Genomic DNA, 24,936 nt, shown 5'->3' on the forward strand with positions numbered 1-24,936 from the left:
TTTGCATATTAAATGAACTTTTGTAATTAGTGACAAACTAATTTCTAACAAAATAAAGTTTAAACAAAAAATTAATAAATCACATTGATTATTGATGATATCTTCACTTGAATAAACTTATGCAAGATACTACTGCAAGAATCTACAATGTCAGCGAAGAGTTATCCACTGTAAAAAACATCTAGGATAGTGCAATTTCTCTCTCAGTAGGGTTCCAGAAGAAACTTATAGAACAGTACAAATTTGGTAAATGTTTATAGTAAGAATTAAAACCAGAAATGCGATCAAAGCCGTACTAGTTTCTGAGGAAAACAAACAATTTTCCTCAGAAACTAGTACGACTTTTGATCGCATTTCTGGTTTTAATTCTTACTATAAACATTTACCAAATTTGTACTGTTATATAAGTTTCTTCTGGAACCCCTACTGAGAGAGAAAATTGCACTATCTTAGTTACAGTGGATAACTCTTCGCTGACATTGTAGATTCTTGCAGTAGTATCTTGCATATGTTTATTCAAGTGAAGATATCATCAATAATCAATGTGATTTATTAATTTTTTGTTTAAAATTTATTTTGTTAGAAACTTTGTCTGAATGATATTCTGAAATATCAGTGGAGTCTCCAATATATATGTTCGGTGTTCACAAAAACAGTTAAATAGAATGCACTGATTTTTGGCATGCATGGAGGTTGCAGCTTATGAAGTTATTAGTGAAAAGTTTTTTCTCAGAAAGCATGCCCTCTGTGTAACATTGTACACGTATTTCAACAAATGGAAGCGTGCATAATGTCATGGCAGTATTTTCTGAAAACATAACCAGTAACTTGAATCCCAAAAGTAACGTTTAAGGGTTCTACTTTATTGACTGAAACCAGGGACCTAAAATGCTGATCAGTGCCACACTCTTGGATACAACTGTTACATTCTCAATTCAACTGTTCTGTATATTTTCGGGACGTGCAAGTATGGCTGTAATTGTATTCGAATCCCTCCCTCTCAGATTTTGAAGATTACGGAGCATTTTGCAGTAAAATAGTCCCTATTATTCCTCAAAAAGGGTCTCGTGTATACTGAAAAATCCAAGAAACAGTATCTTTACATTATACTTATCGAGCAGGGCCATCCTTTGACCCTGCTACTGCCAACATCAGAAATAAATCTCTTCAAAATACCATAGACTAGCAGCACTCAAAGTGGTTTACTTATATATCTTGCCTTGTTTAGAGCGAATAAACCTGTTCGATTGGTTTTGGAAAGAGATCAAGACATGAAGATAACCGGCAAGAGGGAGTCGACTTTAGCTAAGTATAGAGCCGGCTTCTCGACAGAAGACGTTTTGAAGGCACTTGATATAAGTGTTCATGTCGACGGCGGTTACTATATCGAATTCGATAGTTGAAGTAAGTTCCTTCAATCCTTTCCCTACAATTTGTAGTTTACAGAAATTCATATTTTTTTAATCCAGCGGACGGCAGTTGTTATCGTAGTCTGCTCTTCTCCGTAGGTGAAAGGGTCAAGTCAATTTTGCTACTATTGTGGCTGACATGTAACGTATTTGTTGAAACAGTATTCGTTGGATATTCATAGGTTCATGAAGTATCGATACTATTCCTCTGTTAGTGCTTCCTGTGCTTTGTTGCAGAGAATGCAGAGTTCTCGTTCACACTGTTAATCTTTTCAATACAAATTAGATAAATATCAAACCTGTGGTAGCTGCGTTCCTTAATACTGGTGGTCCGGCTTTAAAACACGATTTGAACCACTGCGTTTCGATACTAGTATAATGGTGATTTTTTGCGCTGGCATCTTTGGTACGCGCATGGGTGTGGCAGGTACTGAGTTCGCATCCCGAAATGTCGAATTAGAATTAAAATTTCAAAGCCTTGGTTGGTGTTTGGTGGGGGACAGTGTTGTCCCCAAGTCCATCCGTAAGCCAAGTTAGCAGAATAATGCTGTGACTGATTTGTGCGTGTGAGTTTGTGCGTGTGATTGAAATGATCTCCTGCCGAGTACGAGTGGGGATGTCATATGTAGAATCTGAAACACCTTTACTCGGCTGTTGAACCTCTTCTTCTAGAAGCGGAGATGTGGCCGAGATTTTTTTTTTTTTTTGCGCTGGCATCTTGGCCACGTGAATACATGCTGCGGGTACACGAGTTCGAATCCAAACAAGTCGAATCAAAATTACAATACTTTAATAATCTCTAATATAACCAAGGGTCTGATGTAATGTTGCGCAATCCTTGTTTAATCAGCTAATTAATAAATGCTTTTGATCAGCATATGAACACGGTGACCATCTGCTCAAGCACCGACTCACTCATATATTATCTAGAATTACAGTATTGAGTCAGCCTTTAAGATTCAAATACAAGGTCACTTAATGCAATAAGTGCCGCCAAGTATTCCGTTGCCCTGTTAGTAATTTGAATTTTCGGTTGACTATGGTTTTGTCAAGTTGTAAATGTCTCAAGCTGCGGCCAAGGCTGCAAAATACGTCACCTAGAAAAGGTTTACTTTCCACCGGCATGCATGAAATGGTCCTTTTTAATACAAGGACAAAGATTTTTATCCAAAGTTTAAATATTGTTCCAAGAAAATACGTCATTCTGAGGAAATCGTTTTGTCAGGCTTACTCTAACGGCTGTAAACGATGAGTTGCACAAGATGTTTATTTGACAGCAATCATAAGATGAGCTAAATTCCCAAACACCCAGACGAAACAGAGTGATTGGCAGCAAATTGTGTATATGTGGTGATACAGGTTGGCAAATCCGGTGAAAAAAAAAACATCTTAATTTGTTGCGTGTTCGGAGAATAAACCACAGAACCTTTGTCAAACATTTTCACAGTCAATCTGACCAAGTTGTTTTAAATACATTTGTGCAGTATAAAGTCTGACATAGCTTTAAAACTGTATAGCGATCATTAGATTATAAACCATTCAGTAACAGTCCATTGTCCCCAAGGCTATCGGAAGCCCAGTTCATCAATTGCTGTGTTGTATTTGTGTTGTGATGTATGTAAACGTGTGTGATTGTGTGTGTCTGATCGGACTCTGCTGTGTGATGGCGTTACGCATTGGATTGTTACAAGTTGCTAGGTTGTTTAATCACTCTTTATTAAAATTGAGGACATATAGCCTAGCTGTGTGATACAGAGAAGTCTTCGTTAAGCGACTGGGTGCAGTAGGCATAAGTTCTAGTCCCCGAAATACATGAAAATTTTCTCGCCTGGGTTGATAGTTCAACTTGTGGACAACATTGTCACCGAGGCTATCTGAAGCGCAGCGCAGTTCAGCGATTACCGTGTTGTATGTGTGTTTTGTGATGTATGTTAGCGTGTGTGATTGTGTTTGTTTAATCGGACTCCGCTGTGTGATGGCGTTACGCATTGGATTGTAACAACTTGCCGGGTTGTTGGATCAGTCTTTTACTAGAAGGGAGGATATGGCCTAATGGTCTAATGCAGTGACGTCTTTGCTATGCTGAGTGCAGTGGGCGTGATTTGAAGTTCCCCCCAAAATACATAAAAATCCTATATTATAACCTGTTTCAGTCTATTGAACATAGGACAAACAGGAAAGCATTCGGTTTATATGTACGTATCGTGTAATCCTATCGAATTGTGTCTTTGTTTTTTTTTTCTACAACGTTTACAGTGATCGAGATAGAAGATTTTGTAACACATCCTTCATCACTTTTATGAACGTTTCTCACACAAAGGAGTGCTCTTTCACAATTTCCTTTTTCTCATTTCCTCACAGGCGATGTTCGACTGCTTCTATGGAATAGCCAATGCATATGATGTGAAAAATCTCAAATTCAAAGGAAGGGTCTGCAAGACTAATACCCCTACTAACACTGCATTCAGAGGTTTTGGATTCCACAGGCAGTCCTTATCATGGAGAACATCATGTCAGATATTGCACTGCAGTGTGACATGAATCAAGAAAAGGTAGATCACCGATTTTAGATGTGTAAATTTAAAAACATCGGATATATACCTTGAATATTTCTATCATCTCAATCGATCATTCTCTCTTTATGTTAATGAAGCGCCTCAATAATCATTCAAGCGGACATATGTGAAGGATCAAACAACTTGCATTTGGGGAGACTCGGGGCACAAACTTAACCTTTTCAGTTCAAAGCATTGTCCCCCTGTCCAGTCAAAAAAATGACAGGCAAAAGGATAAAACCAGACAATGTTTAAACTAGTGATACGATGTAGTATCTCGGATCACTGTGAATAATTTCTATCCATCAATATTTCAGTAGATATCATTTAAATCGTGTGTTTATACATGCATTTTGATAATACCCAATGTCCCTCTCAGATGATCAGTGAGTCTGTAATTATCATTGTGTCTGGGCGACTCAATAGTTTATTCAACTCTGTTTTAAGCATCCTGGCTTTCACAGTCATGACCCTTAAACGTTGTGAAAAGCCAATGAAAATGTATTGCTTCGGTGGAATTCAATAGTTAGCAACTTTATTCTCCAAGTGCAACTGACCAAAATGCGTTGGGTCAACTAGGTAAAGGTTGATCACCTATGCAACTTAACTGGGCGCCACTTTGAGCCCTGAGACAATCTGCAACTTTTTGCTTTTTTCCCAAAATGTTGTTCTTTTGAGAAATTTCAATTTCTTAAACAGCTCCTGCTATCATGATGGAAAGCCAATAATCCTAAATGTGATGGAGATCTAAGTGTATGAAAGTTCTTACTGGATGTTGTTTACATACTAAATGAGATCCGGACTTATATTTTCCAAACTATAACAGTACTGAATATACCCATATTGACTGCACAGATAAACTCAATGTTTAGCATTTGACCTATTTCATTGCGTGGACACGATTCCACATTTGACACGAACCAACAATATTGTAACTAGAGGTAACACCCAGCTGTAACTCTTAAAGAGTGTTTACAGTGTTACGGATGAGAACTGTTACCAGAGGGTATTGACCTTTCCTCTAGATACACTTGACGTGCATCGTGAAATCTGTCGGCTTGAAGTGCAGATATTACTAATGTTCTCAGTCGCTGTATTTCCACCTCTTGGAATTTATTCGACGAGGTACTTGGGTCTGACGAGTGATCCACCGAGACATAAGTCCGATTAGAGTCCGTTTAGGCCAAAAAGAAAAAAAAATATTGTTCATCGTTTTTTTTTGGACCAAGGTTCAGGAGCGGCGAGCGAAATTTTTTATTTTTATTTTTTTACGCCAAAGGTAATGATGTACTAAACTTGACAAGACGGAGAAATTTGTGCCAAAAATTACTAGTTTTTGCCATGATTTGCAAAATTCAGACGTCGCAACATCGTATTGACTGTTAACTCGGTGCAGACACGTCAGAAGTTTCATTCAAAATCCCATGCCTGCAAAAACCCGACAAGGTGTAGGGCGCCGCCAGCGGCATAGCGGAGGTATGAATTTGCCGAAATCCAAAAAAAAAAAAAAATTCCAAATCGGCCAAAGTAGAAGCGACGATTCCGATGAACAATTCATTTTTTCTTTCTGGCCTTATTGTAAAGTATCAAAAATTACACTTCAGTCGGGTGAGCCCAATGATTTACACGTAGTCGGGAACCGGCTCAATAGTATGAGGTACTCCCATCTCCCGCTAGATTCCTTCTGATAAAACTTAGGATTCACAATTGTCGCGTCTTTTCCCGGAGAGTGACTAAACATGTAAACCAGTGTACGATTGAATCATTACAATCATTGGGCACGGATTACATTCAACAAACATGAATTTACATAAAGCATTACACAACAGAGAAACTCATTAAAAAGTTTTAATCACTTTGTCATCACTTCATTATCAGCCCGGTGAGATTGGATAAACAGAATCAACACTCAGCCACTATTACCAAATATTTTATAATGTCTGAACTTCAAAACGACAGATTTTACAGTACACTTCAAGTGTATGTAGAGGGAATGTCAATTAAAGGTCAATACCCTCTAGTAAAAGTTCTCATCCGTAACAACAATACTACTTGTTGTGAAAGTTGGTAATGTAACTTGTGACAGTTGGTAACGTAACTCAATCAAACCGAAATCCATTAAATGTAAATAGGACGGATGTGCATCATATATTGTATAGTAAAGGAGACGGTTTTCTTTTGCTCCACTTTAAAATGGCCAACAATTAAAGATCCATTAGCTGTATATTTTGGCCATTTTCTTATTTTGTTTGTTCTATGTATCAACTGCAGTTTCTGGTTTTAATCCCTGAACCATGATGAAATGTCCAGTATTTTTATCATCAACACACCCTATATGAGTACAATCTGCATTGTTATTGTTGAAAGTCTGTATTCTAGTCCGGACCAGAATTCAATTGTCAACAATAACGATTGTCATTTCACATGTATAGGTTAAGATGACAAGCAGAATATTGAAAACTCGAGCATTATGTGCTGGTAAGCATAGGAAACTGGAGTAAGTACAAAGAACCCAAGTTACAAGTAATGAAAAATAGTCAAAAGTTACAGCTAATGTCCCTTCAACGTTTCCAAAAATCAGCGATATCCCCCATTCTGTTGGTATATAATCACTAACTTAGATCTACCGATGAATGTGGACAAATAGGAAGAATCATATAGACTGGCATATTGAGAGTTTGAGCGCCTAGCCTAGCATACATGTTTGCTTAATTACGTACATTACATACTTACACACATAGCTGCATATATTGAAACCTACCTACCTACGAACATACCTACCTACCTACCTACTAATACATACATACATACATACTACATACATACATACATACATACATACATACATACATACATACATACATACATACATACATACATACATACATACATACATACATACATACTTGCTACATGTATACATACATACATGCAGACAGACTGAAAGGCAGAATAACTAATAGACAGACAGACAGACGGAGTTGCACATAAGATGTATGTTTTTTCGTAACTGATTGCTTCTTAAATATGTCATTTTTTAAACAGGTCAGAGAACTGAATTTCCATGGTGATGGTCACGTTACCCACTTTGGCAAGCTGATTACAAACTGTTTCACACAACTTTGCTGGGATGAATGTTTGAGGAAAAGTGACTTCTACAATCGACAAGAGGAGATAGCAATCTTTAACAGGTTCAACAAATGTTTAACTATTTCGGGATGATAGCATATTATCGAATTGTGAGCAAAGCCACTAACATTACAAGCCAGTTTTGCCAAATTTCGTTTTTTACCGAATCAATATGACAAGATATTCACGTTGATTGTCCAGTTTAGTTGCTAATAAGCTTTGTCCTCAGAGTATAACATTAAAAGAAAGTATAAAAATCTTCTTTTCTTTAATTAATCTGTGAAAAAATTAACACTCTTGTGTAAATGAATGGTAACGCTGTCAAACTGTTGTTTTTTTAACATTCCGAAATAGCTGATAAACACACTCTTCGGTGTGCATACATATCAGGCTGTAAAACGAGCTCATTTTCAGGGCCTTTATCCCGCAGAGGAAGAAGCGAACAATGTCTAAAAATGGTTTTGTGAATGTCATCAAAAGGTACATACATCAGCCAAAATCACTTCCTGCGGATTCCCCCTGTACTGTTAGGGTCAATAATGTGCACCCATACACTAAAACCGTAACATCAACAATATCTAGTATTCTAAGATTAAAATGTAACACAAACTATTGTCTATCGAGAAACATATTTTTTATTTATTCATTATTTATTATTTATTTATTTATTTATTTATTTACACTTTTAAAGACCGTCCGATTTGCCCATAGAGTAATATTCATCGGGGCTCGTACAATACAAGAGAAATAAATTTGAAAAAAATGAAAATGAAAGGTGATTCTCAATCATGAGTCAATTACAGGGGAAAATTGATCTTAATATACTCTCTCAACAGAGTTTTAACATTATTTACATTATTAGCATATTTTACACTAGGTGGTAAGTAATTCCAAACGTTTGTTGCCCGTAATGAAAGGTTCTCTTACCAGAAGTAGTATAGCATCTTGGAGGATATAGATTTCAGTGCGAAATAGAACGCGTCACATACGTATTCATATTACATTTGGAATGTGAACAAACCACAAAGGTAACTCGGCGCATTATTCGACAGACATTTGTACACCATTACAGCAAGAAAATAAAAAAAATTCGTTGTCTCACCGATAATACATATGTTACAGCACAAAGATCATTAGGAAATTCAAATAACACACGCAAAGCTCTCTTTTGCAAAATAAATATCTTATCTAAATTATGCTCTGTCGTATTACCCCAATCAACAATACAATAATCGATACAACACTGGATTAAGCCATAATATAAAGTGATACGATTGCGTCTTGGGATAAATGGAAGAAGTCGACGAATCAGGCCAATACGTTTACTTAAACATTACATAACTTTTAATAGGGTTATTCCATGACAATGTTACATCAATAATCAGACCTAAAATAGAACCACAGTCTACTTCAGATATTTTAGAGTCTGAAATGTGGGCAGATGAAAGAATCTCCACTTCTACGTATACGACTCTGCTTATATTGGGTTGTTACTAGAAGACATTTTGTTTTCGACACATTTATATATATCGGTGAGTTTGGTCGGCCAATTCCTTTAAAGACGCAGTTCCCCTACGAAACTCGGATTATTGTGAGAGTATGCAAATGTGAAAAAGAAAGCTACTTGTAAAACGTACTTGACGTGCTCCCATATTTCCAGAACTTTGGCGAGTGATCGGCGTTATTTTCGTCCAATCTGATATATGGCACCCATGAATATATAGCGACTGCGCTTATGTTCAATATACATTGAAAAAGACTGCTATTTTCAGAGAACGATTATTTTCACAAAGCGTGGTCCCAGAATGTTCATTTTACTTTGGTTCCTGTGTTTGCCAACTGCCAACGTCACTATGGCGTTGCCTATTGTGTGCTTGCGGTGTCGTGCTTAGCCCTTCAAGCTGTTATACAAGTAAAAAAAACGAGTTCGACATTAACAGGCGTTTTCTCCGTATGATGCAGTCCGCTTTGAGCACTAGTAGATGCCTTAGCACTGTGTGAAAAGATTTTCTGACCACTGCAAATAATAAGGTTAATATTTAAGGTTTACGATATGAATGACTGTAGTTTGTTTAAAACAGATGTTTGATGATTGTCTCTCATGAAACAGGTCGCCTTAGATTCTAACAATTATACCTTTATATTTTTGCAGGGATCGTAAGTGGGTGAAGAGAGGAATTTCCATGATTCCCCTTCAAGCAGGGACTGCAATTGTAAGCAACGCTTATCATGAGGTGAGAATTTTTCACGCAAACGTTGCAATTATCTACGACTTAATGTCCCTTTTCACAGTACAGCAGAGCAATGCAGTTAATTTACATATAGATGCGTTAAATATAAACAGTGGGGCGATTTGAAGCAGTCTCGCAAGGCTGTTACTGATTGGTCGATTCAATTGTAAACCTACTCTTGAAACAGATGTACACCTGGTGCATGAATTTTGTATCCTATAAGAATAAATCTTCCGAGGTGCTGCACATCGCCCCTAAACAGTTGATGAAAGTGGTTATCGTCTCATTCGCAATTGTATATGCCCTTTTGACAGGGAGGAGCAGTCGTTCAAGTATATAGCGATGGAACAGTCTTGTTACTTTCCGGAGGAGTTGAGTTTGGACAGGGACTCCATACAAAGTTGATACAGATCGCAAGTTATGAACTTGGGATACCGTCAAAGTACATATCTATATCGGATCCTAGTACACAACTTGTACCTAATTCAGGAGCAGCGGCCTCAAGTCATGGCACAGATACAAATGGCATGGCTGTGAAGGTAATTTTAAAGTTACTTTTATCGCTTCTTACCGTAAGTAAGATACTTTATCAACATATCTCGAGATAGTTTTATTATAACATTTTGTCGTCTGAATCCGGCCATCTGTTCGGCTAAATACGGGGTTTATTTGCTAAACTAGACGACCTGGGCCAGGAATTGTAATCAATCAGCAAACGTAAAATTTGATCGGCCGCAGAATAGTTTCCTTCTGCGTAATTTATCTCATGTACTTTTGAAAATTCCCAAAGTTCTACACGCCAATATCTTGAAATAACATATAAAGACGTGCTAAAACTTCGGATTTCTGAAAGTTACACGCATCGCTAATGTAGAACATTTACGAGAAATGATCCCCAAGCTTAAACCGGTAATACTATCCCCGAAATATGCTAATTTACCGGGGAGGTCTTATAATATCCGCGACAAAATACCCTCGTTTGCAGTTTATAAGCTTCATTAATACTCTTTCTTATGGATTAATTCAGCAACATATCCTTAGATTCTTGAAATTTGTTTCACGAATAAATTATTTTCCAGCAAAGGTAATTTAGAAACGACCATTTCAGTAAATAGAACACCAAAAATCATCAGTTAGCATGCTAAACACGGAAAGGCTTCCATGAATTCCCACAACCTGAAATACTTTTTATGTCATGCTGTGTAGTCCACCTGATAATCCAAAATTATCGATTATATTTCCATGCCTTGTCCGTCGCATTTTGATTGGTCGAGCTGAACCACGTGACTGACCACACATACACTGTGACGGTTTGTATACATGCCCGTGAGTCTGAATAATAATAATAATAAAAACTCAACGTATCGCATATGCAGACCTCCCTTTCCAAAAAGTCACCGATCTTTACAGGGAGTTCAACAGCACTTCAATGGTATTAGTCATCTATACTACTAAATGAGAGTTGCCATTTTTGCGTACCAATTTTTCTCGGAATTGGAGCGATGTTTGACCAATCTGTTGCTATAGCCATGCTCTCTCTATAGTTTTGTCTGACATTTGCAAATTTCATCATCTTTAGGGCCGTTGATGGACCGCTACAGAGAAAAGATTTCCGAATCGCTGGTCGCCAGCGCTGCTGCTCTCTCTCTTGGTTCATTTAAATATGGCGCACAAAATTATTATTCACGTTTGCGCATTCCTGTTATGTTGCTCTCACGCGGTCATCGCTCAGCAGACCATGTACAGTCACCGATAACGATTTCGATATTAAAATGCGAAAAACTTTAGGTGAGCCTACGACTTTGTCTTTGCTTCATGTTCATTTAATTTTTCGCCTTGGTGAACATGTTGGACCATAGTTCTGCATTTTAGCTCGCTCTGGCTTTGTAACACTGAAATCCAGCTTTCAACTTCATTTCGTAGTATAGATTCGGTGACGTTTATTTTCCGTCTTGCAAGTGTACCTAAATCAAATGCGGTACCATGCATTGGCCATTGTCAACCAGTTCTTTTCTGTTTGCAACTCTCAGGACACAGTATTGAAGTATTTGTCGTCTTTTACTTTACACGTGCGAATTTTGACACCTAATTTTAACACCTCTTATGTAATTGCACTTATTCATTGTGAAGAGGAATATGCCTTCGAAATTGTGCACGTTCTGTCACATTGGCGTTCCACACTCGAAGCGATGTCTTACAGCATGTGCATCCAATTACAACCTCATGTTAGTTTTACCATTTGATCTCTCCAAATAAATAAAAAGTGATTTATCCAACATTGAAAGGAATTTATGCTCAAACTGCCCGTGTGTAACACGGGTTTCTTCTAGTGTCTGCTAAAATGTGTGTGAATAGTTCTCAGGGAATACAGACGAGGATTAAATCTTCCTGGTAGATATTTCCTGCGTTTCAAAATCCCAGTTTTTGTTGGAATCTAGAGTTTTAGAAAAAAAGAGAGAAAGAAATAAGTGTAAAAGACATTTATGTACAACTTTCAAATCAGCTATTAAAATTTTGCCCTTATGATATATTTTGTGTCTAAAATTTCTGAACCCCATTATATAAACCATTCATATATTATACCTTTTTAGGTAAAAAATATCACCAATGATTTGACTCTATAGCATATGATATTATATCATCAGACAGGTGTAATTTTTGAGATAAACTTTAAAGGCTGATGAGGTGCTTTTACAATCAACGGAATTTAGAACAGGAAAATCAGATTTATAAGTTTTTCTGCATGACTTATTCTCAATCGAGATTACAATAATATTAATGTTTATTCCCCCCCCCAAAAAAAAAAACAAGTAGAGATCACGTGTAAGTTTACACAATAATTGAATAACATAAAAGGGGGGAGGAGTGCGGAAAATAGTTGTCTGGCAACTAATCGAGTCCGCCTCCACACTCATCTACATTTTTTTCAAGAAATCTGGGCAAGCTGTTCCTCAGTGATGTGAAAACATCTCAGAAAAAGTATCATATGAAATCAGTAAGATGTTACAATTATACATTGCTTGAGACAAATGATTGGGGGTTTTCTCTATATTCACGTTTAAAACGATTTCTATTTGGTATGTTCCGTATGACATCAGGTATGCTGTTCTATGTTTTTGTGCTGTATATTTTACTGTAAACTGACCTGCTCTATGTTTAGTTTTGGGTATTTCTAGATCGTTTCGTTCCGTTTGTCTTGTTCTATACGTGTGACAAATTGGAGTGAAAAAGTCCTGAAAAGTACATGGAAGTCTGGCGTGAAGAGTATCATGAACAAAGACTGCAAGCTGTAATTTATGCTGTTTGTAAATCTCGAGTATTTCTAGTTTTTTAAAAAGTGGTGCTGTGTGTTCTGGCAATTTACTAAAGGTTATGGTGCGAATCATCTTTTTGTGAAGTACATAAATTTCATTTAGATACGTTGGATAGGTAGAACCCCACACCTCAAGACAATAAGTCAGATGGGGGAGAACAAACGCGTTATACAACAAAACTAAAATCGATTGTGGCATAATGTGACGTAATTTGTAACAAAACACCAGTTAATTTGCTAATTTTCACACATACCCCATCAATGTGTTGTTTCCAAGAGAGGTTACTGTCGATAATTACTCCAACAAAAGAAGCACATTCCACTTTTCGAATGTCATTGTTCTTGAATTGAAGTGAACCAAGACACTCCATTTTTTTCTACAACTTTTCATGATCATAAAATTTGTTTTTGTGGAGTTAATAGTCAATTTGTTGGCGTCACACCAGTTACGCACATGTCTAAATTCATCATTGATAGTATGCAAGTTACCACAATTGCAAAAGGTATGAAATAAATTAGAGTCATCATTATAAAGTCGAAGATTCAACGCGTCCGATGACATAGGGATATCGTTTATGTAGATAAGGAATAAAGTAAGGCCTAACATTGATCATTGGGGAACTCCACAAGTAATCGTTTGTGTGTGAAAATTTATACCGTGCACGCCAAAGAATTGACTTTTTGACGATAAGTAACTTTGAATCCAACGAAGAGGTACGACCCTGATACCATAAAATTCTAGTTTGCAAGTAAAACATCATGATTGATTGTGTCGATTGCTTTGGAGAAATCAATGAATATACCTAGTGTAGGGTTACCATTGTCAATTTCGTAGAGCAGATATTGAGAAAGACTGATTAGTGATAACTTTTTGCTTTACTGTTTGTGGACATTGTCGACGTATATCAGGAACTTCTGCACCAAATTTCATGAAACGTCTTACTGATGCCAATCTCACAGCACTATGATAGTACTATGAGTGTCATGTCAATTACTGCTAATTTGCATATTAATGAAGTTTTTTAATTAGTGATATAACTCAGAAAGTACTACAGAAAATGTGATGAAATCAGCTATTGATCTGACAGACATCTGATTATACTGTGAATAACTCCACAGTACAAAATCAATAAACAGCCCATTTGCATATTTACTGAAGTTTTGTAATTATTGATATGAGTCAGAAACCGCTACCCGAGAGTTGATGAAATCAGCTACAGTATTTTGATCTGACAGACATCTGATTTTCATGTGAAGCATTGAGCAGTACAGAATAAATAAACAGCTCATTTGAATATTTAATGAAGCTTTGTAATTGGTGATGTAAGACAGTAACGGCTGAACCAGACTTGATAAAATCTGCTACAGATATTGATCTTACAGTTATCTGATTGCACTGTGAAGCATTGAGCAGTACAAAGTGAAAAAAACAGCTAATTTGTATATTTAATGAAGTTTTGTAATTAGTGATATAAGTCAGAAACTGCTGCACCAGAGTTGACGAAACCGGCTACAGATATTGATCTGACATACATCTGATTGTACTGTGAAGCATTGAGCATTGTAAGATTAACAAACTGCTAATTTGCATATTTAATGAGGTTTTGTAATTAGTGATTTAAGTCAGAAAGCGCTGCACTAGACTTGATGACACCAGCAACAGTATTGATTAGGCAGTCATGTGATTGTGCTGTGAAACACTGAGCTATGTAAATTTAATTAAGTGCTCATTTGCATATTTAATGAAGTTTTGTAATAAAATTACACACTAAATTTGATGATACCTGATACAGATATCGATCTGATAGATATCTAAATGTCTCGTGAATCATTGGGCAATGTCAAGTAAATAAACAGCTCATTTGCACATTTAATGAAGTTTTATAATTAGTCATATAACTGCGAAACGACTTCACCAAATGTCATGAAACCTGCTACAGATATTGATCTGATAGATACCTGACTGTTCTGTGAAGCATTGAGCAGTGTCAATTTAATTATTGAAATTAAAGATGCCGTAATGAATATTTAGTTAAATTCTTATGTATGTTTTTCTTCATCTTTCAAAACACGTGAGCATATTCACTTCATAAGCTCTGATCTGGTTTTACACGACAAAATAACCCTAAAAAATTGAAAATAGGAGGTTCTTCATGTTATAATACTTAAAGTTGGTTGAGTAATTCAAATAAGTTAATCTGAAATTAGGAGCAACATAACAAATTCAAGGGCACAATCATAAAGAAAAAAATATTTTATCCATTAGCTGTAACTAGAAAGTTAGCTATATTTTAGTATTTTTGTTCTGTGTTTCAACTACAGTTTCTGGTATGATGATGGAATACTAAGAATGCCAAGAATATAGCTTGCCAATGCAACCTTTATGAGTACAACCATTAATTGTTATTGTCGAAAATTGTAGTCAAGTCCGGACTAGAATTCCTTTGTCAACAATTACAATGGCCATATGTACGTACAGGATGTGCTTACAAGCTGAATACTGGACAGTCAGCATGACATAGGAATTGGGATGAGAAACTAGTAGATTAAGAGGACCATAATACTGAAAATATAGTAAACAATTCAGCTGATGTCCTTTTAACACAGGAAAATCTATTGATATGCAAACGCATATAATAAAGGAAAAAGCAAATATGAGGGAAAAAACAGAAAAAAAAACGATAAAATAATAAACAAAGTAGTTTGCGTTGATCTTACTCCGTTGATTAAGGGTAACAAGTTAATATGCACTGCGGCAAGTCGATTTGCGCTGTGATGGTTAAGTCCATTAGTACCCGGCGAATGCAAGATGGACATTTTCTCGCTCAAAATTATTGTTATACCGGAGTATCTCATGGCAATGTGGCCATTCCCAAAGAATAACTGCACTTCGTGTGTTTGCGATTCCAATTAAGGGTATTTTAAATGAAAACAGGACCGATTCGTAATTTTTCTGACCCACTATGCTCGTCAAACAACCAGACGAAAAATATGGTACCTTGATAAATTGCAACTATACTTCATTGCTGATTTTCAAGGGTCTCTCCACCTTCTCGGAGCTATAATCTTTGTAAACATTTGCAAGGCTAATTACCAGTGCACGTGAACCATGGTATTCATTTTAATGTTATTAAGATGCAGATAGACTCTTTTCTAAAATGTCTCTAAACACGGAGGTCCCCTATTAAATGTGGAATACGGTAAGATTATGCACATGTGAAAAAATCACACTAATTGTAAGGCGAACTCGACATGCTCCCAGATTTCGACGGCGTTAATTTTCACCCAATCTGATATATGACATCCGTGAATGTATAGCGACTGCGTTTATGTCGAAAATACGTTGATAAATACTGCTATTTAATTCAGAGAAAGAATATTTGTACAAAGCGCTTCCATTTCACCTGGTATCCGGTGTTTGCTTACAACCAGCGTTACGATGGCGTTGCCTATTGTGCGTCCACGGCGCCGGGCCTTTCCGCCTAAAGCCATAGTAACTCCGCGGCTACTGGCTCTATTTTCATGATTTTTATCAACTCAGGATTCCTAGTATTCTACTCCCTAGAGCACAAAGCTGTACTCAGTATTAAGAATCCTAACATACATGTGTAACCTGTGTCCGAAGAACAACCATTGTTATTGTGAAATAAATCAAATTTCCACAATAACGTTGCTGATTGTATACACATAATGGCTCTGTTAAAAAGTTAGTTATTCTCAATTTCACCATGCTTTAGAGAACAGTTAGAGAAACTGCTGTGCTTCAAGGAACGAAAATCCTGAAAATAGCCCAAAGTTAGAGATACTGAGGCTTACATATTACAAAGCTAATGTTTGGTAACTTTTTTATTTACAATAGCTAGCATGTGCGAAAATCAGACGCAGACTACAGCCATTTGTCGATGCAAAGCCTGAAGGAACATGGAATGATTGGGTAAGTTTATTGTTTAGTATTAGGAAAAATTGTCCAAGTGGCTTGTGAACTCATTACATCCTTTACAGGATCTTATTATAATGCACATCTCGTTGATATAATTTCTTGAACTTCAGATTTGTAAGTTACTTCACAGTGTATAAGTAACACAGCGGCCATTTATGTTAAGTTTCCTACGAGTTTAATGAATTTGTGTCATGTCATCATGAAGAGATTGATTCGTAGGAAGACAGTTTGTCGAGATATACCCTGATCAAAATACAAATGGCCACCATTTGATTTGCCGACTGCCCTGATTTACTACTGACAGCAGACGGTCGTCGACCTGCGTCCAGAGTATCTGCAACAACCAATTTCTGGTATTGTTATTGGGAATACCCACTTGCCGTTTGTTTTGATATTTTTGTCTGCTCTTATATACTTAATCACATTTACCCTCTCATAATTATAGTAATTTTTAACACAAGTTGTATTGAGTTCTGGCAAGATATAGTCAATGGCCACAAGATCGTATTTTTTTATTCATGAATAAATGTAACTACATACTTGCATCAGTTACTTTCGTCTAAATGTCCAAGCCATTACATATTTTGATTCAACATGTTTAAGGCCCATGAGCTGCATCTCAGCGAAATTTGTCCAACCTCACGATACCTCCCAATTTTCTCAGATATACCGAAATAACCGAAAATCACATCACTTATTACAGGTAATGCAGGCTTATTTAGATGCTGTCAATCTTTCAGCTACAGCAAATTATAGGTAAGTTGTAAATTGAAGCTGGATTTGTGCAGGCACGTAGACATATATACAATGTATACTTTTTATGGCATGTCTTGATTTCTGTATCGATACTTACTATTCTATCTAAACTTTCAGATTTAAAGAAATTAACATTCCTATATTTTCTTTACATGAATTCGTCAATTAAATTCAATCCAAGTTCAAAGTAATGTTACAGATGGCACCGCTTTATTAGGGCTTTCAGCAAGTGTTTAAACTCTTAAGTTTGAATTCTACGGACGGCATGGGTCACGCCTTCTTCCTATCTCCGTTGGCAAAAGGTTCGATCAATTTTGCGTATAAAGACCTGAAATGTCACAGGTTTTGTTGAAACAACATTCATTGGTTCATTAAATATGAAAACTCGTCGAACTATTGCTCTTATAGTGCTTCGCGTGGATTTTTTTCCGAAGCTTTCTTTTACGATGTTAACTTTTCTATTCAAGTTGAATGAACATAGTTTATGCTAGCTGCCTGCCTTTTATATCCGCGGTCCGGCTTTAAATTAGTAACAAACTTATCATCTTGGTACATCTCTGTACTCTGGAAATAGTTGAATAGGTGGTATCTACTTATGAACTGTTTACCTGTAGTTATTAAACAATGTTAATACCTATTCAACAATGTAATAATGACACAAGTTGTGTATTCCCAGTATACAGACTTTGTATTTACAATTTAAGTTTTTCTGTAGCATTTCCCGTAGGTCAAGAAAAAAGTTTCCCTATATTTGTACCGGAAAACGATTTCACACTGCGGAATTTACCAAACTTTCCTGTTAGTTTGAGGTTTACCCAGGGTTGGTTGGGTCTCTGGTAGTAGGAGTTTTAGGATAACATGATGTATGTATGTGTGATATGTATAAATGTTACTTGTTTAGGTGCATATCTCATTTTACGTGATCTGAAAGTGCTGGAGACTCGAAATTTCTTGTATTGGATTCGAAATCGGTCTACTCCGTAATAAAACGTCGTACGCTGACTTCTGCAGTGTTCTATGGGCAGAAAATGCTGAAGAATCACGTGATAGCAGTACAAACAAAAACACGTGGATCAGCGCGTACATAGTGCTGCGTGTATTTCTATAGCCTGTTTTGCACGTGGTGTTGCTTGTAACATGGTGCTCGTCGTGCATTCGAATTCCGGTTTCACCTATTGAATACGTTTATGTTGGTATATTAGCCAAAATGGCAGCCATCCTATTCCTCACTAATTATTAGCATACCTAATTCTACGCTACCTACTACAGAACTGTTGATTAAAACGGCGATTTTCATATCGTACCAGGACACATTCTATTCACTTTGAATCTCCTGTTTACTGGTACAGCAACTTCACTGGACTTTGCAAATGAACCAATCACATAGCTTGAGAAAAATGCCACAGCCAGCGATGACATACAGTCATAAGACACTCGTGGCTACGATCGGTCGTTTGTGTGATTCATGGGGTAGTAATGTGGCAGTTCAAACCTTTACTTAAAGCTCTTCGAGTATAACCATGGCTACGATTGTGCAATAACCATTTAGTCAGTTTTTAGAAGCTATTTGATTCGTTATTTGAACAGTCCAGTGACGTCATCACCGCACCAGCGATCGATAGAGTCAAGTTTTAGTTTTTTTAATTTTTTTAGCTTTAGGATCGGACTTTCGCTGTTTCAGGGAAAAAAAAACTTTTAGGAAAAAAAGCTGAAAAACTGGTAATATCAATGTAACTGTGTACCGCTAGGGCATATCACAAGAGATAAATAATTAGCGCGTTGGCCATAATGACACTCCTTTCATGTTACAGCATGGGACCCACCGACATCAATTCGTTTTATGAAAAGAAGCTAAGGTGAGGTATTTTGTGTATGGTGCAGCGTGTTCAGAAGTGGAGATTGATATTTTGACCGGAGAACACAGACTTTTGCGGACTGACATTGTTATGGACTGTGGGAGAAGTATAAATCCAGCCATTGATATTGGCCAGGTATATTTGCAGAAACAAATAAGGCACCATCCGCCACTCTTCCCGCAATCGTAAAAGAAAATTTTAGAAATTGAATATTAATAATAGTCATAAATATGAAAAATAAATACTACTTTGAAATATTGCAATCGTCTAAAGTTAGCTGACAGGAACAAAAGAGACTGACGCCAGTGCTCGGTCCGACTGTCCAAACGCGCAATCTAAGAACTGCTCTGCTCATTGTTCTGTGTGTATCACGTACTATAAAGATATTACAAGAGCTTTACTGTTAATATTTCAATAACATACTGGTTTCTTTTTACAATTGTAAAAAGAGTGGCGAATGATGCCTCATTCTCCTGTGAATTTTGTTTTATGCTAAGAATCACGATACAGCTACCGAATCAACACCTTGACAAAGCGTCATGCTATTTCTATCATTTCAAAGACCAACACTTCAAAAGCATATTACTGGAACATAACTCTGCACTTTGGTTACTTTTACACACACAGTACACATATTATATGCAAGTATGGGATCATTCTGTTTCAGTATTCTTGACAACTAGCCTGTTTCATTTGGTTTGGAGAAGTGGTTTTTGTAATATGATGGATCAATTTCTAAAGAACGGCTATAACATTTTTGGTATGATTTTCCGTCTCGGTTTTGTTCATTGGCCAGAAATCGAAACCATCCCCTTATGCACTTTTATATTCCATAGCCTGGGACCTAAGCTATCATGATTGCTTGTTTGCATTGAACTGGTGGTAAGTCTTAGTGCTAGAGTGGTCTATGACAGCAAATCAATGAGACAATGGAATTTCAGAAAATGTCATATATTGAAAATAAATAACACAAAACATGATAGTCCGTGGGCTGGAGGGGTCAATCGTGCACCCCCCCCAATAAACCTACTACATGGGTATTTTTTGTACTTAAGAATCTGCTGAACAAGATAACAGATGTTAACATTGGATATTTTGGGATGCACTATCTCTCTCGGTCGTTTTTGATTCGCACGCACAACTAAAATGACGAAAAATGGTTAAGGGTAGAAGAGGGTACAATATCATCTCCTAGGTTAAGTAAACTTGCGTAAAATAACATCAAACTTACTTTTTTAAAAAGCTCAGACAATGCTCTTTTGTGCATGACAAAAAATGAGTTAATTGACTTAATTCGGACAAAAAAGGTAGAAAATACTTGGGAAAGAAGATATTTCTTGGTATTTGGGATGGTAGATTGTCCATATCCAAAATACTTTACTGTGCTTCAGTGTTAAAATGCCGAAAGATATTTTGCAAAAATACAACGGAGTTTGTTTTATGGTTTTTAAAGGAAGGAAAAAGGGGATAGTGAGTAGGGCTAATGTTTTAAATAAATTAGAAAAGGGGGATTGCGAATGATTGACATAAATCCGTGGTAAAGTCTCTTAAATTTAGATGGTTATCAAAAATTACATAAGGTGAAGATGAAATATGGAAAACTTTACTTGAGCTATCATGTAAATTTGGCGGCAGTTAACTTGAATATATACCATTGACAAATCTGGGATGAGTACCATGAAAAAAGGATTACCTACATTTTATGAAGACATTCTGGAGAATTGGTACGAAATACAAAAAAGAAAGTCCACGAAAAATAGTGGTAAATACAATCGAGGATCAAATTATTTTGGGAAAAAATTTATTATTAATTTATTAAATACAGCAAGGTTCTATCTTTCAAGGAATGGATGAAGGCCGATATAAATCTTGAAGCTGACATTTTTAACAAGGTAATTTTATTTCGCCAATGATTTGTCGGAGATATGAAAGTACTAAAGGAACTGGACTTAAAAGCCCTCGTGAGAGATAATTGAAAACGTACAGAAGAAATTGTGCATCATTGCTCAGTTACAAAAAACAAACTATACACATCTAATAGATAGATAACATCTAAACATTCATGAGGCTCTTTTTTACAATTTTTTTCATGAATTTTGTTTGATATCAAAAGGTGCTCCTGTTGTTTGACTACTTGAAACATGCTGATATACTGGCGTACTGTACACAATCTCTTCTCTGCTAATAGATAGACAACATCTAAACATTCAGTGAGAAATAAACGGTCTGTACCCGATAATCATTGTTGGATGTACTCTTATAATTGAATGAGACTAGATAGCCAATGTTACATAATATTTAGACCACACAGGGCTTGTAATGAGATCTCAGAGTATGGATTCCTTTCACGTAGATAGGATAATGACCGTCATGTACACTACTATAGCAGTGTTTATTTGTCAAGGAAACAGACTTTGGCATTGAGTAGTTCATTTCATCTGGATGTCACACACCACTTTTCATACAGCAAGAGGGTCACTTCAGACAGTTTTTAGGTTCTGTACCGACATTATTCTGCACATTGAGTGATTTTATGCCAGTATTCCCTGTATTCTTGATATCACCAAAAGGTAAATAACAGAGACTTTGTCCCTTTAACGCCTGTTTACTTAATCTAAGCAAGGATATATTACCCCGTACCCCTACCCATTTTTCGCCATTAACAGCAGTGCACGCAAACCAAAATCGAGGCAAGATAAATAGTTCATCCCAAAATATCCAATGACAACCCTTTTTTTCTTTGTAATATGTAGGAATAAATACTTTGAATCCACAAATATGTCCAAATTGCTTCATAAAAAGTAAATCATTATTGTTACTTGGCATTTTGGGAAATTTTTAAAATTTTCAAAAATTAAAATCCCACTCTATATTCGCATTTGTCTTTTGATATAGTTGGTAATCCTCGTAAAGCGCATTATCCGAGCTTTCTAAAGATGTAAAGGTTGATGTTATTCGACGCTTATGTACCTAATCTAGGCAGGGATATATTACCCCTTACCCCTACCGATTTTTCGCCATTTACAGCGGTGCATGCAAACCAAATACGACCAAAGAGAAACAGTTCATCCAAAACTATCCAATGTTAACACTTATTTTCTTACTGAATATGTAGGAATTAATATTTTAAACCAATAGAGATCTCAAAATGTAGCAAAAATATTGTTCATTTAGAAAAAATCACTAGTGTTACTTGTCATTTGAGGCTACAAATTTCAAATTGCCAAACAATTCATTTTAAAGTTTTCCTGTTCTATATACGCAAATTTATTTTAATTAAGCTTGTAATCCTCGCAAAGAGCATTGTCAGAGCTGTCTAAAAATGTAAATTTGATGTTATTTGACGCTGTTTTACTCTATATAGGAGATGATAAAATACCCCCCTACCCCTACCAATTTTCGCTTTTTACAGCAGTGCATGCAAATCAAAAACGACCCAAGAGAGAAAGTAAGTCCCAAAATATCCAATGCTAAGTTATTTTCTTGTTTAATATCTACGAATGTATAATAGGAACCCATAAACAAATGAAAATATTGTTTTATGAAAACTTAATCAAAACTGTAAGGTTGCATTTTGGGTAAAAAATTTAAAATTGCCAAAAAATGTCAAAGTCTTCCTGTTCTATATACGCAAATTTATTTTAATTAAGCTTGTAATCCTCGCAAAGGGCATTGTCAGAGCTGTCTAAAAACAGTCTGCGCTAGAACGGGTTATTTCCGGTACCATTTATGACGGGTAATTTTAGAGAAAAATGGCCTCTCATATCAGTATCATTGTAATGTAAACAAACGCCGTCGATATTGCCACATCCAAGTTTTCATTTTCTCGTAAACTAGGCGATTAAAATACCTTAATTTGGAACATTCGCAACTTTCCTGACTTGTACTTTTTGGTCTAAAGAAAAAAATTGCAAATCTTTTTGAAAAATGCGTAACTTCGATATCTATATAAACATGAAATAAGCCCAACTGCGTCAATGGTGGCACAACCATCAAGAGAAACGGGACGGACTATTACGTACAAATATTGGTAAAAATGAGGAAAAAGGCTAATTTTCAGTAAATATGCCTGTCGTGGAGCAGTCATAGGCCAGAAAATACCGCGATATTTCTGACTGGCAATATATTGTTAGTGGCATAAACGGGTCCTGTGGTGCTGTCCGCTTGAAAGTGGTCGTGCCACACGAACAAACGCAGGGTGCATTTTCTATACGGTTGACGCACCCTATCTTTGAAATGTTGTACTTTTTGGTCTTAAATTCATATTGGCAATCTCGACGGAGCATTAAGGTCAAATGATACCCGACTCAATCTCAAAACAATAACCTTTAGATTCGGTCATCACAGCGTGCCCTGGACAAGCTGTAAATTTTGGTAAAATTGGTAAAAACGTTATTATTATCAAGTTGGTTATGTCTCGATGCAACTCCAATCCGAAGGGTTTTAACCCCTACAGTTGGTCATGGTTTACTCCCGGGAAAGTATGATTACAAAAACTGCTGTGTTTGCCGCCACGCGGGGTAATTGTTCCGAGATGCCTGAGATCAATGATTTGCCGAGAAACATGGAAAAACCACTGATTGACACAAGCCAAATTGCTGTCACGTGAGCGTTGAGGGCCGAAATTATCCAATCGTCTGCAACTTCATTGAATGCACGCTTGTCAATCTAATCGCTCTTGCTGGCTATGCCATGCAGGATACCTTTATAAGGTGAAACTAGGCGTAATTACTTCTCACAATAGATATGGCGGGAAACACTATGATGGAAAAAGCTGTATTGGAAAAAATGCCATATCTTTATGAGTAAACAGCACAAAAGCATTATCTAGGCAATTAAATATATGAATTTCTAGGTATTTGATATGAAGAAAAATAGACATCAAGGTCATGATCGTGACTAATTAGGGTGATTGCTATAGATACACCGTGTGAAAACTACTTTTTTGGAAAAATGGACATTCTTTGTCAGTAAAGTGCTCAAGTATGTAATGCAAGTGTCAAGGCATATAAATGTTTCGCTGCGAAATAGACTTCATTCACGCTTTGGGATAATTAAGGGAATTGGCATACATAATCAAGGTCGTTGCTATGGAAATAACACGAAGAAACCAGTCTTCGAAAAATAGACGTCATATCTTAGCAAGTACACAACACAATAGCAACATCTCAGAGTCAAAGTATATATTAAGAGTCTAAATATTCGACTTTGCGTGAAGATCATTTGTGATTAAGTTCATGATCACGACAAGTCAGGGTCTTTGCAATGTAAACAACGTGATGAAAGTGCCATTTTTTAGATAAACCATGGAAGTAAGTAATCCGAGTTTCTAGATATGTAAATTCCTAGCTGTCAAGTAAAATGCAATCACGCAACTGCTCTGGGGTAGTTAAAGTCATTGTCAGTGGGATAATTAAGTTCCGTAATTAAAGCCTCAGTATTTCTCGTTTTCACCTATTTTTATTTGAAACAGTATCTTCAATTTTGAAAGTAGATGATAATTGATACTGAATCGCGCATTTTCCACGACTAGCCCTGCTCACAAAAGGATACGATTTGCAATATAATGAGTGAAGAATGACTTTCTGTCCGGACAGAAAGTCAGGTTTTGTTGACACAACGAATACAACGTAATAACACTTTTGTGCCTGTGCAACCACATGTTCACAGATTCAGCCATGCATAACGTTCATGGAATCCACGCTGAAAAGGTTTGGTTGTCCAAATCTAGCGAAATTGTGAAGAAA

General features: G+C 36.4%; 1 protein-coding gene across 1 annotated transcript in view; it reads left to right on the forward strand.

Annotated features, from left to right (window-relative positions):
- The window catches only part of LOC139139909 (xanthine dehydrogenase/oxidase-like), a 61,203-nt gene that overhangs the window by 30,296 nt on the left and 5,971 nt on the right, over positions 1 to 24,936 (forward strand). The window contains exons 4-11 of the mRNA XM_070708872.1: positions 1,229 to 1,404; positions 3,771 to 3,961; positions 7,010 to 7,155; positions 9,246 to 9,327; positions 9,639 to 9,863; positions 16,497 to 16,571; positions 17,281 to 17,333; positions 19,145 to 19,324. Of these exons, the coding sequence (XP_070564973.1) occupies positions 3,908 to 3,961; positions 7,010 to 7,155; positions 9,246 to 9,327; positions 9,639 to 9,863; positions 16,497 to 16,571; positions 17,281 to 17,333; positions 19,145 to 19,193 (684 nt within the window). The 5' untranslated portion in view covers positions 1,229 to 1,404; positions 3,771 to 3,907 and the 3' untranslated portion in view covers positions 19,194 to 19,324. The remainder of the gene's footprint in view (positions 1 to 1,228; positions 1,405 to 3,770; positions 3,962 to 7,009; positions 7,156 to 9,245; positions 9,328 to 9,638; positions 9,864 to 16,496; positions 16,572 to 17,280; positions 17,334 to 19,144; positions 19,325 to 24,936) is intronic.

The sequence above is a fragment of the Ptychodera flava genome, chromosome 9 (assembly GCF_041260155.1).
Source record: "Ptychodera flava strain L36383 chromosome 9, AS_Pfla_20210202, whole genome shotgun sequence".
NCBI lineage: Eukaryota > Metazoa > Hemichordata > Enteropneusta > Ptychoderidae > Ptychodera > Ptychodera flava.